Source organism: Bufo gargarizans, chromosome 3 (genome assembly GCF_014858855.1).
Source record: "Bufo gargarizans isolate SCDJY-AF-19 chromosome 3, ASM1485885v1, whole genome shotgun sequence".
Lineage (NCBI taxonomy): Eukaryota > Metazoa > Chordata > Amphibia > Anura > Bufonidae > Bufo > Bufo gargarizans.
The window spans coordinates 561685084-561702902 of NC_058082.1; the positions used below are offsets into that span (position 1 = coordinate 561685084).

Below are 17819 nucleotides of genomic sequence, written 5' to 3' on the forward strand. Positions count from 1 at the left end.
TGGACTACTGGGCAGCCAAACTGGATTTGTGGCCGCAACTGGCAGAGTTCGCCCTGGAACAGCGGTCCTGCCCAACCAGTAGTGTGGCATCAGAGCGGGTGTTTAGTACGGCGGGGACATAATTACCTAAGAAGAACTCGCCTGTCCACCTAAATTGTGGAGAGACTAACCTTTGTCAGGATGAATAAGGCGTGGATCAGACAGGATTTCCACCCACCAATGCCTGATGCATCAGATTAGATCATCCATGCTGCCTCACTAAAACCTTGACAAAAAATACCGGTTTCTTCTGGCTACCTGCCTCAGCTACTATTCTGATGCTGCAACCCGCCTGTTACCACACATCTGATGCCAAGTGCTCCTTCTTACACCCACCATTGTCAGCAGGTACTGTTATTTCCACCCACCTCCACACTCTGTCACCGGGTCACTCTGTGGTCTCCTGATGCTGCTGCCACCTCACCACTCAGGTCTCCTCATGCTGCTGCTGCCACCTCCACACTCTGTCATTGTGCCACTCTGTGGTCTCCTCGTGCTGCTGCTAAATCAACATTATGTCACTGGGCCACTCTGTGGCCTCCTCATGCTGCTGATGCTTCTGCCACCTTTACACTATGTCACCTTGCCACTCTGTGGCCTCCTCATGCTACTGCTGCCACCTCCACACTATTATGCCATGCTGCTAAATCAACACTATGACATTTGGAAACTCTGTGGCCTCCTCATGCTGCTGCCATGTCCCCACTATGTCACCTTGCCACTCTGTGGCATCCTCATTCTGCTGCCACCTCCACACTATGTCACCTTGCCAGTCTGTGGCCTCCTCATGCTGCTGCTGTTGCCACGTCCACACTATGTCACCTTGCCACTCTGCCCCTTCATGCTGCTGCTAACTCAACACTATTTCACCTTGCCACTCTCTGGCCTCCTCATGCTGCTGCTGCCACCTCCACACTATGTCAACTTGCCACTCTGTGGTCTCCTCATACTGCGGCTGCCACCTCCACACTTTGTCACCTTGCCACTTTGTGGCCTCCTCATGCTGCTGCTGCCACCTCCAAACTATGTCACCTTTCCACTCTGTGGCCTCCTAATGCTGCTGCTGCCACCTCCACACTATGTCACCTTGCCACTCTGTGGCCTCCTCATGCTGCTGCTGCCACCTCCACACTATGTCACCTTGTCAGTCTGTGGCCTCTTCATGCTGCTGCTAAATCAACATTATGTCACTGGGCCACTCTGTAGTCTCCTCATACTACTGCTGCTGCAACCTCTCCTCTATGTCACTGGGCCACTCCGTGGTCTCTTCATGCTGCTGCTACCTCAACACTATGTCATTGGGCCACTCTGTGGACTTCTCAAGCTGTTCTTCCACCCTCCCCACTCCATGACTGGGCCACTATTTTGTATTTTTGGCCTGGTTGACATAATCATTTATTTGACCCTTCTGCTGATCTGTCAGAAGGAAGAGAAAATGAGACGCACAACGGATCCTGTCTGTGTAACAGCTGTAAGACCCGTCTGGTCCCATCAGAATTGGCCTATTATTTGGTAGCCAAAAGCAAGAGTGGGTACAAAACACAGAAGACATGCAAATATTCCATTTACGTGTCATCTCATTTTGGATCCACTACTAGTTTTTTGGGGGGGCTTTAGCAAGACTGTTGGCAAATAGGGACTAACCCGCCTAGGGGGAGGGCCACCCGGTCAGGCCTTTACCCAACCCATTACCTGAAATAAGAGGCTGACAACAATTTTCCTTTTAATGCTGGGTGATGATCGGCCACAGCTTTCTTTATTTAACGATAACACCATAACTGTAAATGGCGCAGTATGCCAGCCGCTGGCTCCCAGCGGGCAAGTCTGCCTTGTGCCACAACCAAATTCCATACTGAATCATATATATACCGCCAGCTGTGACTTGTTCTCAAAACGTAGATATCATCATATATTTTCTTTCAGTCTTTTTTTTTTTTTTTTTAGTTCTTTATTCTCCTTTTTTTTTATAACACAAAAGAATACCTCACCAGAGGAACTAAACGGATCCAATCCGTCAAAACCATTGCGCTCATACCGGGGAGGGCGGGCGGGAAACCAAGCACATCCACCGTCAAGAGGAAGTGGAGAGCCAAAATCCCAGAATATATAGCCTCCCAGCACCGCCCCTTCCCCCCATGAATCATGGAAAGGCTCCTAAAATTAACTCCTTACAGCACTTCCCTTCACTGCTCCATAAACCCTACACAAGGCCATGACCCCCCTACAAACTCAGGGCAGAGGAATAAGGAAGGCCCCCCAGTCTCTTATCGCCCTCCCTAGGCCGTCGGGCGCTCACCATACTGATGGATTACTGACCAGATGCTGACCGAGTGAAGGCGGATGCTCAACAGACAGGATCTGTTTTTTGGGGGGTTATTGTTCTGATGGATCAGAGGAATGGGCAAAATAATTAGTGACGTCAACACAAACTTACTGCTGACACCCTCTCCACTCTGTCGGGGGGGGGGGTCTCTACTTGCTATAAGGTTTAATAGAACAGGTTCTGTAGACATTTATGTGGAATCATCTGACGACGGTGTGAAAGGAGTGCGCTCTTTCACATTACAGTAGGATTTTGGGCACGGTTCTTTATACCTGGCGCTAACATCGACCTGTAAGGCAGAGTTCACACTTGAGTTATTTGGTCAGTTTTGGCCCCGTAACTACCCAAATAAGTGAAGTGTGCAGTGATTCTAAGAGCTGACGCCTGTAATCTGCATGTCATACTGACTCACAGTATTGTGTCACTACCACAGCAGACTACCTATGCGTGTTACTACAAGGCACAGTGTTCTACACCACTATACAGGCTCTCTGCAGCCAGGAAATAGCTGTTTTCTAACGCGATTCACCACAAATAAATTTGTATGGAATCTTTTCATGAAAATTTGGTGAACCGGACGAATCTAATTTTTGAGAATTCGCTCATCTCTACTACTCATTATTTATTAATAAACTTGTATTATTTTTCAGTGGGGCAGCAAATCTGTCGGTGTAAATAATAATATATATATTTTTTTTTATTACGCAGCTCATTACAGTTGCAGAGGTACCTGAAGATGCATCACAAACAAGCAATCTTGTAGGCACGATAGGCACAAACCTATGTCAGATCTAGGAGATTTTGTTGGGTTCTCAGCTGCCAGGGTAACCCATAGGAACTCATCAATCACCTCGCAGGAGGCACTTAAGGGCTAACAGAGAGAACTGTTTTTCTTCGGTTTCCTCTACTGTTCAGTTTAATAGGTTGTGAAAGTAAGAAATGATGCAGCAATTGCACTTAATAATTTTAGTTTGCCGGTCTCTGCATGTAAAATGAATAAAGCTGATCTAACCAAAATTCCTTTCCGTGTATTTGGATCGAGAGGAGTGCCAAAAGCCCCAGAGGAGCGGAGAGGAGGATAGGAGTGGAAGTGGCTCTGGCTGCAATGAATGTTCACAGTGGCAATCCTCACACCAATGCTCCCTAGGGACAAGGTAGTGATAGGAAGAAGCATCTTTTCTTCCTCCGGGGAACACCCTGATGTGGGGCTCCTGCCATATGGTAATTCGGGTGTCCTTGGTGTTAATATTTTGTATGGGTGCAAGGCAGGGAGTGTAGGAGCAGTGGCCTGCGTATGATGCTGGAGTCAGTAACTTGAGCTCCTTCTAAACATTTTGCCACCTTTTCAAGATAATTTAAGCCATGAAAACTCTCAAAAATAGGTATTTCAGTCCCACGGTGGGGTGCAAATCCTACAAATGGTCAGCCAACCAGTTATAAGTTTAAAAGGTGCAGTTGACTGTAAATCCTTCCACAAGCAGCAAAGTTTCTATCAGCCATAAACAGTTAATACCCTGCTAACACGCATAGCCTTGGGATCCTGGACAGTCTATGAATGTCTTCTTCAGATTTTCTTCAACGATTGTTCTCTCAACAGGAATCTTTCCTGGAACTGAACTAGCTTCTGAACTGAACCTCAGGCAGACCAAGATCCACTCTCAGGCTCAGCTAAAACTGGCTGATGCAATCCTGACATCACTTCACCACAGGTTGGACTCCTGCCCCACTCTTCAGAACCTGAATCCATGGTAGGGCGTGTTCTAGAAGAAAAATAAGGAGGATAGCAAGGTGCATCTTCATTCGTCTCTAGACTGGCCATTGGTTTTCCCACTCCTTGCAGGGGGTACTCTCACTGATTTCCGACACTTAGGATGAGCAGAGCTACATTTGGGTAATATGGATCCAAGATCATCAACCTTTTGTCTAACGTAGCAGCCAGCAGCGTGACTCTATGCCTTGACAGCAAGCTGGGGTGAGTGAGTCTCTGTAGCACTGTGTAGCTGTTAACGTCACAAAACACACTTTGGCAGGCACAATACAGTTTCTTAGGGCTTCCAACACAGCAGTATAGCCACTGGTTTAGTAGACACAGAGGATTTTTGTCTTATTCATGAAGCTACTGTAGATTTTATGCCGCAAGCCACAGAAGAGCAGAGCTGAGGATGGGAGTGGTAGTGGCTCTGCTTTCAATAAACGTTGACAATGGCAAACCTCACACTGATGCTCCCTCGGGCCAGGATAGTGATAGGAGGGTGCACCCTTTCTTTCCTCAGGGTACAACCTGATGTGGGGATCCTGGCTTATGGTAGTTGGGAAGCCCTTATTGTTATGGGTGTTATATGGGTACAAGGCAAGGTGTAGAGAAGCAGTGGCCAGCGTAGGGTTCTGGAGCCAGTAACCAGGCCAGTTGTAGAAAATTAATGCCTCTCTCTACCACTGCAGAATGGAAGTTCCACAATTCCAAAGAAAGTCACAGTGCAATCTATTCCCAAAAGCTGTATATGGGCCAACTGCAACATTTTTGGCAATAGGATATAGGAGTAGTAGTTCCTGAGCTCTTTCTAAACACTTTGCAACACTTCCAAGATGATCGCAGGCATGAAAACTCTCAGAAAAAAGAATTGTAGTCCAATAGCAGGGTGCAAATACTACAAATGGTTGGCCAACCCTTATATAAGTGTGATTGGTGCCGTTAACTGTTAATCTATCCACAAGCAGCAAAGTCTCTGTTGGCCATAAACAGTGAATACCCTGCTAACATGGATGCACAGTCTATAAATACCTTCTCCAGATTTTTTCCTCAGGACTTTTCCTCCATAGTTCGCACCTCCCACACCTGTCTTAAAGACTTTTCTCGAGCTGCACCTACTTTCTGGAATACTCTGCCCCGGAATACTAAGTCAATCCACAACTTCTCCGCCTTCAAACAGTGCCTTAAAAACACATATTTTCAGGCAGGCTTATCAAGCTACCTAAACTGACTATTTCCCGACTAAACCTCTCCCCCACCAACTCCTCTGGCCTGAACTCGATCCTCTAGTAGTCCCAAACCCGAAGCAGATCGGCCGGCACCGCTCCTGTCAGTTCAATAATGGCTCAAATCCTACTGATCACAATCAACTACCTTATGTGTCACCCCCAATTCCTCATAGATTGTAAGCTCTTGCGAGCAGGGCCCTGACTCCTAGTGTTTCAGTTGCATATTATATATGTTAAATATATATTATATAAATAGTATTTCATAGTACATCTGATTGCTGCGACTGTGTGTGGTCCTAGTGGAGATATGCGAGTTTCAGGCCTAGAGAAGAACATCTCTCTATGGAGCAATGGACATCTACCAAAACCCCAACACCTTCATTATGATATGGGAGGGGATCTGTGGCAGCCTATTTTTATCCCCTACAACCCCTAATTGTTATGATTTTGGCTACCATATGAGGCGGTTAGGTTATTGGCACGTGTCATGCGTGTAGTATACATTAACTCTGTGGTTATTATCCTAGGGCTTTTTTGCACTATGCACTTTATCTTTCGTTATTTATTTCAGTCACTTTATCATTTTCACGTATAGTTATCATCACCTTTGCAATTATTCATGTGTTTTCACTTTTTTAAAATTTATTTTGTTCACATATTTTAATGCACTTATCATGAACTACTGATTACATGAATTGCTTTATATATATTTATATATGGCATCAGTATGTGGTGATGTGGGACCGTCATCTACATTTATCTTTGACGGTGTCTCATCTTCACAATTTTTGATTATTTAGTCACATTTTTTATTCGTTATAATGTATTATATGGTATCACATCACCGTATTCTGCATAGATTTATAGTGTCAGCCTCTACTCATGAGATAGGTCACCCCTATCCCCTCATTAGGGTATGGCAGAGTGGGGGATTCACCTGTCTGTCAATAATTCTATTTTAGTCTTACCTACATCGTATATATTTCTATGATTGCTTTTAGTGTTAGAGGTATGCAAATATGGGTTGTACATAGGGGTTTTGATTCTATATGCATCAGAATGGAAGACGTATTGCATCTGAGATGTGTCTTGTCATTATAGTTTCCATTTCCTGCTACCTTGGTATGCCGGATCCCTGTCAAAGTTCAATTAACTATATCCTGACAAACATTGCGATCTGCTGTATTGTTCAGTCGCTATCTCCACCTGGCAATTGCGCATCGCACCGGTGCGTTGCGGGGGGGGCATCGCGGTGGCGCTCCTATACCTGTCCCTTGTGAGCCGGCTGACGCGCGCCCTCATGTCATGTGATCGGAGGGAGGGGGGAGTGGCTGCACGCAGTTAGTGCGGCTCCCTCCTCCCTGCCTGGTCATGTGACGTGATGGGAGGGCCTGGCCTGGTTCCTGGGAGTGGGCGGCGCGCCTCTGTGATGTCATGCGTGATGTCATGCTCTGCATCACTGGGCGTATGCGCTAATCAAGTGCCAGCTGTGGACCACACTATTTAAAGATGGACACTGTTTGTGATCTTTACCACCTGACGAAGCCTTTCTCGGCGAAACGCGCGTCGAGGTGAAGCTCTGGTCACCGACCTTGGGTTCCGGCATACCATGGGTAATTTGTGTTTTTGTTTCTTGTATGGTTATTTTGTTACTTTAGTGTTATTTATTGCTTACACATAGCATCCCGGCTCTGTCCCTGTTTGTGATACCATTTGGTCATCTGCATTTATCTGATGGCCATTTATGCTATATTTGGTGGGCAAGTTTGCTATGTGTGACCATATTGATTCTTTTATACTATTGCATGCAACATACACATGTTTATAGGTTACTTTGGGCGAACTTACAGCTCTCCCATTAGTATGCAGTTCTATACCCAATGTCTGTGACCTTCTTTCCCTGTTAGTCCGGTATATGTGAGGGTGGTTGATTTTGGTCTCATTACACGGGGCGCCTCACCCCCCCCCCTTTACCTTGTGCCTTTGTGTCATATTTATTGTTATTCAATTGTGTCTTTAATAAATTACATATATTTTATATCTGTGTCTACTCATTCTATATGGGGTTATTGGTCTCTTTTTTCATTGGTTGTTTCAGTTGCATATTAGCCAGTTATTCTTTTTTTCGTACATGAACCCTATGAATTTGTACAGCGCTGCGGAATATGGTGGCGCTATATAAATACATTTTATTATTATTATTATGATCATTATTCTCCAGCTTTTCCTCAGGATTTATGTTATAACAGCGGCTGTTGTGAGTCGCTGTTCCCCTGCTTACCGCCGCGGTTCCGGGCGCCGTGTTCAGCGGTGATCTGCGGTCGGTCCTTCTCATTTCACCTCTGAAGTCCTGGGCTCTGTCTGTGTGGGTGCTGTTGTTCTGTATCTGCTCCACAGTTTTCTCTCAGCCCTGGCCACAGCATGCTTGCCCTTAAGGGCCGGCGCACGTCTCTTCCTGGGCTTTGTTACTTAGGTCATGTGACCTTGCTAACCTATCCTAGCCCTCCTGTGCATATGTAAGTGACTCAGCTCCCTTCCCAGATGCCTCAGCATCAAGATACTTGTGTACTGCTAAGGTTCCTGACTCATACTTGTGTTCATGTATTTTGCTACCCGTCTGATGCTGCCTGTTTGCCTTGACTCTCCTGTTGCTGACCTGGATTGCCTGACCTTTACTTACACCACCTGTCCTGACCTTTTGCCTGTCTGACTATGCTTCTGCTTCATCCTTCGGTCCTGCACTGTTGCTCTTGGTAACGACTCTGCCTGCTGATATAGCCTGTACTTCTGGTACCTTTCTCCGGTACCTCCTAATCGGCCTGGACGAGCTTTGTGTGACTATCCTTATCAAGAGGTAGCGACCTGGTGTTCCTCTTGGGAAAATCTATCCCCACCATCAGAGGTACTGTAAAGAATCAAGGGGTTCACTTAGACAACACCCTTATAGGAGGTGAGACTTGTGGCACAGTGGGTTCACACCCGCTGATTTGTGACATATGTTTCTCCTGGAGCTGAACTAGCATCTGAAATTAATGGCAATGGCAGAGCTAAACTGAAGTGGCTGGTGCAATCCTGACTAGAAAGAGCCTCCCTTTGAAGGAAAAGCTAATTCCCTCTGCTGAGTCAGGACACAATTACCTAAACAGACTAAACAGAGCCACCTACATAAAGCTTTTGGGAATACATAGAAAGCATAAAACAAAGCTTTCTAGCAACAGATTAAATAACATCAAATAAAAAACTATTTGCAAGTAATCTTTTCTGAGGCACTGCAGGAGCATAAAAGAGAATTTGCTTATTTGGCAGGCAATGCAAACTGTATTTTAGACTTGTTCACTGGTACCGTTTATGCCAATGGTTTTGACACAGTTCTATCACTTTTTTTTAGGACTAGTTAAAATTTGACACTACCAGAATTCTTATTAACTATTGTACTAGTCGAAATGTAGCATGAATATGACCAATTGGGGTATTTGTTTTTGGAAGGATAACTTGCCTGTTGTTGAGGTTGTGAATGGTCTATCATCTGGGTCATTGCTGGTGTTAGACATGCTGTGTCACTTCGTTTCAAGATGCCAATGTTAGGTTTCGGCCTAAGCAGGTAAATGGTGTTGATAACAAGATGGCTTATACTGTATCCTATGTCCAGTGGTTAAGGCAACAATATGAGTGATTTGGGGGAGTCATCAACATAGGGTAATCACTGTAAAGCCTTTGTTAACAAGTTTTGATTCACAGGTGGGATTACTATAACTTCACAAAGTTCTTTGAGGTTCACCAAACATTGAACAAGTAGAAGAAGGTGTCAGGAAAGGCTGTAAGCCTAATGTCCACATAATTGCAGTCCAAGCAGGTCATAGTTGTTGGTTGTATTGAGAGTGTTTGTTCCAAATCACTTTTTCTACCTTTGCAGAACTGCTAGTCAAGCTGAGCTGAACTACAGAAAGTAATGATAGGCCACTCCTTCATTTAGTGAGGCGGCAGAAGAACTGTTGGGTATGAACAAGGATTTGTAACTGTAAGATATCCAATGGAGAGGGATCAAAGAGCTTCAATTTATATGGGTATTGCCTGAGATCTATGTGCAGTGGCCAGCTTTGGCGTCAAGTCTTCACTATGTGTTGCTGCTCTCTGGAAGTGATGGTAAGGCGTGGTGCACTGCAATGGGAAATAAGTCCAGAGAATAAGGTTCTGCAGTATACCAGAGTGCTTCTTTATTGGAGGAACTCTACTACAAAACAATATAGACAAGACACTGAGCTGGGCTTTCCAGTCTTCTCCCTGACACAAGAAGGTTTCATGCTGAGGAAAGGCCTGAGATAGCTGTCCTTCTCTCAGAAGGCTGATACCCTGGCATAGATCGCCCAACATCTGTGGCTCAGACATTAATCTCGCTCCCTGGTCAATGGGCTGGTAATTTTCTTGTGCATATGGAGCCTTAAATAGTTAATTTTGTGTTTGGCACTGGTTTTGGAAGAAAGCAGCCATGAATTCCGACTCATCAAGAACCCCTTTAAAGGTTATGCTCTGCGGGCATTTTTTAAGCTATTGCATTGTAGTCGTTTTGAGCTAATTATTATTATTTTTTTATCGGTCCTAATTAAAAATATGGCGTCCTTTTTTCTGTACAGAGCTGAGATGCTGTAGTAGCTCCCTGTTGTTTATGGCCTCTCAGTAGTTTAGAGATAAGGTTTATTAGATGAACGGCACAACGTAAAAGTGAAAGTACCAGTCACAGCTAGAAAAACTGTTAACATTTTGTGACAGAACAGCTCAATATTTTTAACCAGCTACCGACCGCCTAACGCAGGCATGCGTCCTGCGGGCGGTCGGTCTGTTCCTCCTTGACGCGCCGGCGCATCATCTCGCGAGATGCGAGATTTCCTGTGAACGTGCGCTCACAGGAGCGCACGTTCACAGGATCGGAAGGTAAACGAGTTGATCTACAGCCTGCCAGTGGCGGTCATTCGCTGGCAGGCTGTAGATGCGATTTTTTCAATCCTTGAAAGGTATATCAGACGCTGTTTTGTTAACAGCGTCTGATATACCTGCTACCTGGTCCTCTGGTGGTCCCTTTTGCTTGGATCGACCACCAGAGGACACAGGCTGCTCTGTAAGTAGCACCAAACACCACTACACTACACCCCCCTGTCACTTATTAACCCCTTATTAACCCCTGATCACCCCATATAGACTCCCTGATCACCCCCCTGTCATTGATCACCCCCCTGTAAGGCTCCATTCAGACGTCCGTATGTGTTTTGCGGATCTGCGGATCCACGGATCCGCAAAACACGGACACCGCGGATCTGCAAAACACGGACACCGGCAATGTGCTTTCCGCATTTTGCGGATCCGCACATTGCCAGAACTATATAGAAACGGCTTTTCTTGTCCGCAATTGCTATAGGCTCTACAAAAAACGCAGTGTTCGCCCGATCAGGCCTGATCTTGTGCGCACACTTGCGTTCAGTCCGCCCCACTGATCACTGCAAAAACACTGTAAAATCGCTGCGGCGCTATAAAGTTCACTTTTGAGGGGCATGGCGAGTTCCTAGAAGATTTATTTTTTGGCACAAGTTAGCGGAAATTGATTTTGAATTTTTTTTTTCTTACAAAGTCTCATATTCCACTAACTTGTGACAAAAAATAAAATCTCACATGAACTCACCATACCCCTCACGAAATCCAAATGCGTAAACATTTTTAGACATTTATATTCCAGACTTCTTCTCACGCTTTAGGTCCCCTAAAATGCCAGGGTAGTATAAATACCCCACATGTGACCCCATTTTGGAAAGAAGACACCCCAAGGTATTTCGTGAGGGGCATGGCGAGTTCATGTAAATGTTTATTTTTTGTCACAAGTTAGTGGAATATGAGACTTTGTAAGAGAAAAAAAAATATCATTTTCCGCTAACTTGTACCAAAAAAAGAATATTCTAGGAACTTGCCATGCCCCTCACGGAATACCTTGGGGTGTCTTCTTTCCAAAATGGGGTCACTTATTTATACTGCCCTGGTATTTTAGGGGCCTAAAGCGTGAGAAGCAGTTTGGAATCCAAATGCATAAAAAATGCCCTGTGAAATCCTAAAAGGTGCTCATTGAAATTTGGGCCCCTTTGCGCATCTTGGCTGCAAAAAAGTGTCACACATGTGGTATCGCCGTATTTAGGAAAAGTAGGGCAATGTGGTTTGGGGTGTATTTTTACATATACCCATACTGTGTGTGAGAAATATCTCTGTAAATGACAACTTTATAAAAAAATGTTATACAAAGTTGTCAATTTACAGAGATATTTATCTCACACAGTATGGGTATATGTAAAAATACACCCCAAAACACATTGCCCTACTTCTTCTGAGTACGGCGATACCACATGTGTGACACTTTTTTGCAGCCTAGATGCACAAAGGGGCCCAAATTCCAATGAGTATCTTTACGATTTCACAGGGCATTTTTTACGCATTTGGATTTCAAACTACTTCTCACGCTTTAGGTCTCCTAAAATGCCAGGGCAGTATAAATACCCCACATTTGACCCCATTTTGGAAAGAAGACACCCAAGGTATTCCGTGAGGGGCATGGCGAGTTCATGTAAGATTTTATTTTTTGTCACAAGTTAGTGGAATATGAGACTTTGTAAGAAAAAAATATATATAATCATTTTCCGCTAACTTGTGACAAAAAATAAAAACTTACATGAACTCACTATGCCCATCAGCGAATACCTTAGGGTGTCTATTTTCTGAAATGGGGTCATTTGTGGGGTGTTTCTACTGTCTGGGCATTGTAGAACCTCAGGAAACATGGCAGGTGCTCAGAAAGTCAAAGTGCATAAATTCACATTTTTGCACCATAGTTTGTAAACGCTATAACTTTTACCCAAACCAATAAATATACAAACCGGATTCCAAAAAAGTTGTGACACTATACAAATCGTGAATAAAAACTGAATGCAATGATGTGGAGGTGCCAACTTCTAATATTTTATTCAGAATAGAACATATATCACGGAACAAAAGTTTAAACTGAGAAAATGTGCCACAAAAAGTTGGGACAAGGCCATTTTCACCACTGTGTGGCATCTCCCCTTCTTCTTACAACACTCAACAGACGTCTGGGGACCGAGGAGACCAGTTTCTCAAGTTTAGAAATAGGAATGCTCTCCCATTCTTGTCTAATACAGGCCTCTAACTGTTCAATCGTCTTGGGCCTTCTTTGTTGCACCTTCCTCTTTATGATGCGCCAAATGTTCTCTATAGGTGAAAGATCTGGACTGCAGACTGGCCATTTCAGTACCCGGATCCTTCTCCTACGCAGCCATGATGTTGTGATTGATGCAGAATGTGGTCTGGCATTATCTTGTTGAAAAATGCAGGGTCTTCCCTGAAAGAGATGACGTCTGGATGGGAGCAGATGTTGTTCTAGAACCTGAATATATTTTTCTGCATTGATGGTGCCTTTCCAGACATGCAAGCTGCCCATGCCACACGCACTCATGCAACCCCATACCATCAGAGATGCAGGCTTCTGAACTGAGCGTTGATAACAACTTGGGTTGTCCTTGTCCTCTTTGGTCCGGATGACATGGCGTCCCAGATTTCCAAAAAGAACTTCGAATCGTGACTCGTCTGACCACAGAACAGTCTTCCATTTTGCCACACTCCATTTTAAATGATCCCTGGCCCAGTGAAAACGCCTGAGCTTGTGGATCTTGCTTAGAAATGGCTTCTTCTTTGCACTGTAGAGTTTCAGCTGGCAACGGCGATGGCACGGTGGATTGTGTTCACTGACAATGGTTTCTGGAAGTATTCCTGAGCCCATTCTGTGATTTCCTTTACAGTAGCATTCCTGTTTGTGGTGCAGTGTCGTTTAAGGGCCCGTGAGATCACGGGCATCCAGTATGGTTTTACGGCCTTGACTCTTACGCACAGAGATTGTTCCAGACTCTCTGAATCTTCGGATGATGTTATGCACAGTTGATGATGATAGATGCAAAGTCTTTGCAATTTTTCGCTGGGTAACACCTTTCTGATATTGCTCCACTATCTTTCTGCGCAACATTGTGGGAATTGGTGATCCTCTACCCATCTTGGCTTCTGAGAGACACTGCCGCTCTGAGAAGCTCTTTTTATACCCAATCATGTTGCCAATTGACCTAATTAGTGTTAATTGGTCTTCCAGCTCTTCGTTATGCTCAAATTTACTTTTTCCAGCCTCTTATTGCTACTTGTCCCAACTTTTTGGGGATTTGTTGACATCGTAAAATTTTGAATCAACGTAATTTTCCTTTAAAATGATACATTTACTCGGAATAAACGTTTGATCTGTCATCTACGTTCTTTTACAAATAAAATATTGACATTTGCCATCTCCACATCATTGCATTCAGTTTTTATTCACTTTTTGGAATCCGGTTTGTACACTTATTGAATTTTTTTTATCAAAGACATGTAGAACAATAAATTTAGAGAAACATTTATATAGAAATGTAGTTTTAATTGAAAAATTTTACAACAGAAAGAGAAAAATGTAATTTTTTTGCAAAAATTTCGGTCAATTTTGATTAATATCAAAAAAAGTAAAAATGTCAGCAGCAATGAAATACCACCAAATAAAGCTCTATTAGTGAGAAGAAAAGGAGGCAAAATTCATTTGGGTGGTAAGTTGAGTGACCGAGCAATAAACCGTGAAAGTAGTGTAGTGCAGAATTGTAAAAAGTGGTCTGGTCATTAAGGGGGTTTAAGCTAGGGGGGCTGAGGTGGTTAATAAAGACCAATTGAAAAAAATATTTCTAGCCAAAGATGAGTAACATGCAATCATGTGTGCATAGCCTTCAAGCAGAACATATCCCATATACTGTACATACTAGGAAAGAGACTACCAGTCTGAAATTGTGCAAGGAAAATCCAGGTATGTTGGTCTGGACTTTGAGACTGGTCTGGACTTCGAGACTTCTGAAGGATTGTTTTCCTTACAGAATTGTTCCAGGGTCTAACACTAGGGCTACATTGAAGGGCTGCCCTTATGGGGGCGATTTCAGCGCTAAGGATAAGGTTTACTGATCTCCAGCTCTACACCCTTTAAGCAAACCATGTTAGTTCCCTCTCATGGGTTGGTGAGAGGATATTGGTTTTCTTACTACTTAGTTGGTAGGTTGTGCATTGATTTAATCAAACAGTATTAAAAGACAAGCAAAACTTACAAAAAATAAAGTTACGTCTCTATCAATGGACATGTTAAACTCCACTAAAATAATCATAGAAAAGAGCTGACACTTACATTGAATGTTGGTCAAGGTGACTTTGACTGTTATATTTCCCTGGTATTCGAAAGGGATGTTCGGCTGAGAGACCAAGCAGAGCACTTCATGGTCGTACAAGTCTGGGGTTGTCATCATGTACAGCTGGCTCCTCTTACTCATGGTTTTATTGGTATGTATAGTTATGTTCTCTTTTGATGTATAATTTACACCACGAGTGATCCACTGGATCTCTGCAGCCGGTTTTGCTGAGGACACCAAACACTCAGTCACCATATTGATGCAGGGAGTTCTGACGTCTTGCTGCAGCTCTTGCCTGACTGTAGGCAGAACTGCAAATAAAGGACAATACATCTTTCTGTTAGTCTATAGGATTAATCTATGCAACTGCCTGTCCCCTAGCATTATAGGATTTCATGTTGGAGCTACATGCAACAGCAGAACAGTGAGTGAAGCTCTGGAGTATAATACAGGATGTAACACAGGATAAGTAATGTATGTACACTGTGACTCCACTAGCTGAATAGTGAGTGCAGCTCTGGAGTATAATATAGGATGTAAATCAGGATCAGTACAGGATAAGTAATGTATGTACATAGTGACTGCACCAGCAGAATAGTGAGTGCAGCTCTGGAGTATAATACAGGATGTAACTCAGGATCAGTGCAGGATAAGTAATGTAATGTATGTACACAGTGACTGCACCAGCAGAATAGTGAGTGCAGCTCTGGAGTATAATACAGGATGTAACTCAGGATCATTACAGGATAAATAATCGAATGTATGTACACGGTGACTGCACCAGCAGAATAGTGAGTGCAGCTCTGGAGTATAATACAGGATGTAACTCAGGATCAGTACAGGATAAGTAATGTAATGTATGTACACAGTGACTGCACCAGCAGAATAGTGAGTGCAGCTCTGGAGTATAATACAGGATGTAACTCAGGATCAGTACAGGATAAGTAATGTAATGTATGCACACAGTTACTGCACCAGCAGAATAGTGAGTGCAGCTCTGGAGTATAATACAGGATGTAACTCAGGATCAGTACAGGATAAGTAATGTATGTACACAGTGACTGCAGCAGCAGAATAGTGAGTGCAGCTCTGGAGTATAATACAGGATGTAACTCAGGATCAGTACAGGATAAGTAATGTAATGTATGTACACAGTGACTGCACCAGCAGAATAGTGAGTGCAGCTCTGGAGTATAATACAGGATGTAACTCAGGACCAGTACAGGATAAGTAATGTAATGTATGTACACAGTGACTGCACCAGCAGAATAGTGAGTGCAGCTCTGGAGTATAATACAGGATGTAACTCAGGATCAGTACAGGATAAGTAATGTAATGTATGTACACGGTGACTGCACCAGCAGAATAGTGAGTGCAGCTCTGGAGTATAATACAGGATGTAACTCAGGATCAGTACAGGATAAGTAATGTAATGTATGTACACAGTGACTGCACCAGAAGAATAGTGAATGCAGCTCTGGAGTATAATACAGGATGTAGCTCAGGATCAGTACAGGATAAGTCATGTAATGTATGTACACAGTGACTCCACCGGCAGAATAGTGAGTGCAGCTCTGGAGTATAATACAGGATGTAACTCAGGATCAGTACAGGATAAGTAATGTAATGTATGTACACAGTGACTGCACCAGCAGAATAGTGAGTGCAGCTCTGGAGTATAATACAGGATGTAACTCAGGATCAGTACAGGATAAGTAATGTAATGTATGTACACAGTGACTCCACCAGCAGAATAGTGAGTGCAGCTCTGGAGTATAATACAGGATGTAACTCAGGATCAGTACAGGATAAGTAATGTATTTACACAGTGACTGCACCAGCAGAATAGTGAGTGCAGCTCTGGAGTATAATACAGGATGTAACTCAGGATCAGTACAGGATAAGTAATGTAATGTATGTACACAGTGACTGCACCAGCAGAATAGTGAGTGCAGCTCTGGAGTATAATACAGGATGTAACTCAGGATCAGTACAGGATAAGTAATGTAATGTATGTACACAGTGACTCCACCAGCAGAATAGTGAGTGCAGCTCTGGAATATAATACAGGATGTAACTCAGGATCAGTACAGGATAAGCAATGTATGTACACAGTGACTGCACCAGCAGAATAGTGAGTGAAGCTCTGGAGTATAATACAGGATGTAACTCAGGATCAGTACAGGATAAGTAATGTAATGTACAGTATGTACACAGTGACTGCACCAGCAGAATAGTGAGTGCAGCTCTGGAGTATAATACAGGATGTAATTCAGCATCAGTACAGGATAAGTAATGTAATGTATGTACACAGTTACTGCACCAGCAGAATAGTGAGTGCAGCTCTGGAGTATAATACAGGATGTAACTCAGGATCAGTACAGGATAAGTAATGTAATGTATGTACACAGTGACTCCACCAGCAGAATAGTGAGTGCAGCTCTGGAGTATAATACAGGATGTAACTCAGGATCAGTACAGGATCAGTAATGTAATGTATGTACACAGTGACTCCACCAGCAGAATAGTGAGTGCAGCTCTGGAGTATAATACAGGATATAACTCAGGATCAGTACAGGATCAGTAATGTAATGTATGTGAACAGTGACTCCACCAGCAGAATAATTACAGTTCCAAAGCTTAAAGGCTAGTAGTAGTAATTTCTAAAATGGGGTAATTTATGGGTGGTTTCTACTATGTAAGGCCTCATGCACACGGCCGTTGTTTAGGTCCACATCCAAGCCACCATTTTTGCGGCTCGGATGAGGACCCATTCACTTCAGTGGGGCCGCAAAAGATGCGGACAGCACTCCGTGTGCTGTCCGCATCCGTTGCACCGTTCCGTGGCCCCACTAAAAAAATATAGCATGTCCTATTCTTGTCCATTTTGCGGACAAGAATAGGCATGTCTACAATGGGCCGCCCTTTCCATTCTGCAAATTGCGGAAGGCACACGGGCAGTTTCCGTTTTTTTGCGGATCCGCGGTTTGCGGACCACAAAAAAACAGCACGGCAGTGTGCATGCAGCCTCAGCCCCACAATTTTAAACCTTCGAACATCCTAAAAATATAAAATTACATTATTAAAAGGATGCCAACATAAAATAGACATGTGGTGATAAGAACTTTATGAGGTATCACTATCTGTCTTAAAAGCAGAGAGATTCAAATTTAGAAAACAGTGAGTTTTTT

The 17819-nt window shown here is 43.6% G+C and overlaps 1 protein-coding gene across 3 annotated transcripts in view; it reads right to left on the reverse strand.

Annotated features, from left to right (window-relative positions):
- LOC122930673 (OX-2 membrane glycoprotein-like) overlaps window positions 1-17819 on the reverse strand; it is a 131778-nt gene that overhangs the window by 75005 nt on the left and 38954 nt on the right. For 2 of the 3 annotated variants that reach the window (XM_044284201.1, XM_044284202.1), the window contains exon 3: window positions 14628-14939. The exons of the other annotated variant lie outside the window; for it this stretch is intronic. In XM_044284201.1, the coding sequence (XP_044140136.1) occupies window positions 14628-14939 (312 nt within the window). The remainder of the gene's footprint in view (window positions 1-14627; window positions 14940-17819) is intronic. 3 annotated transcript variants of the gene reach the window in all.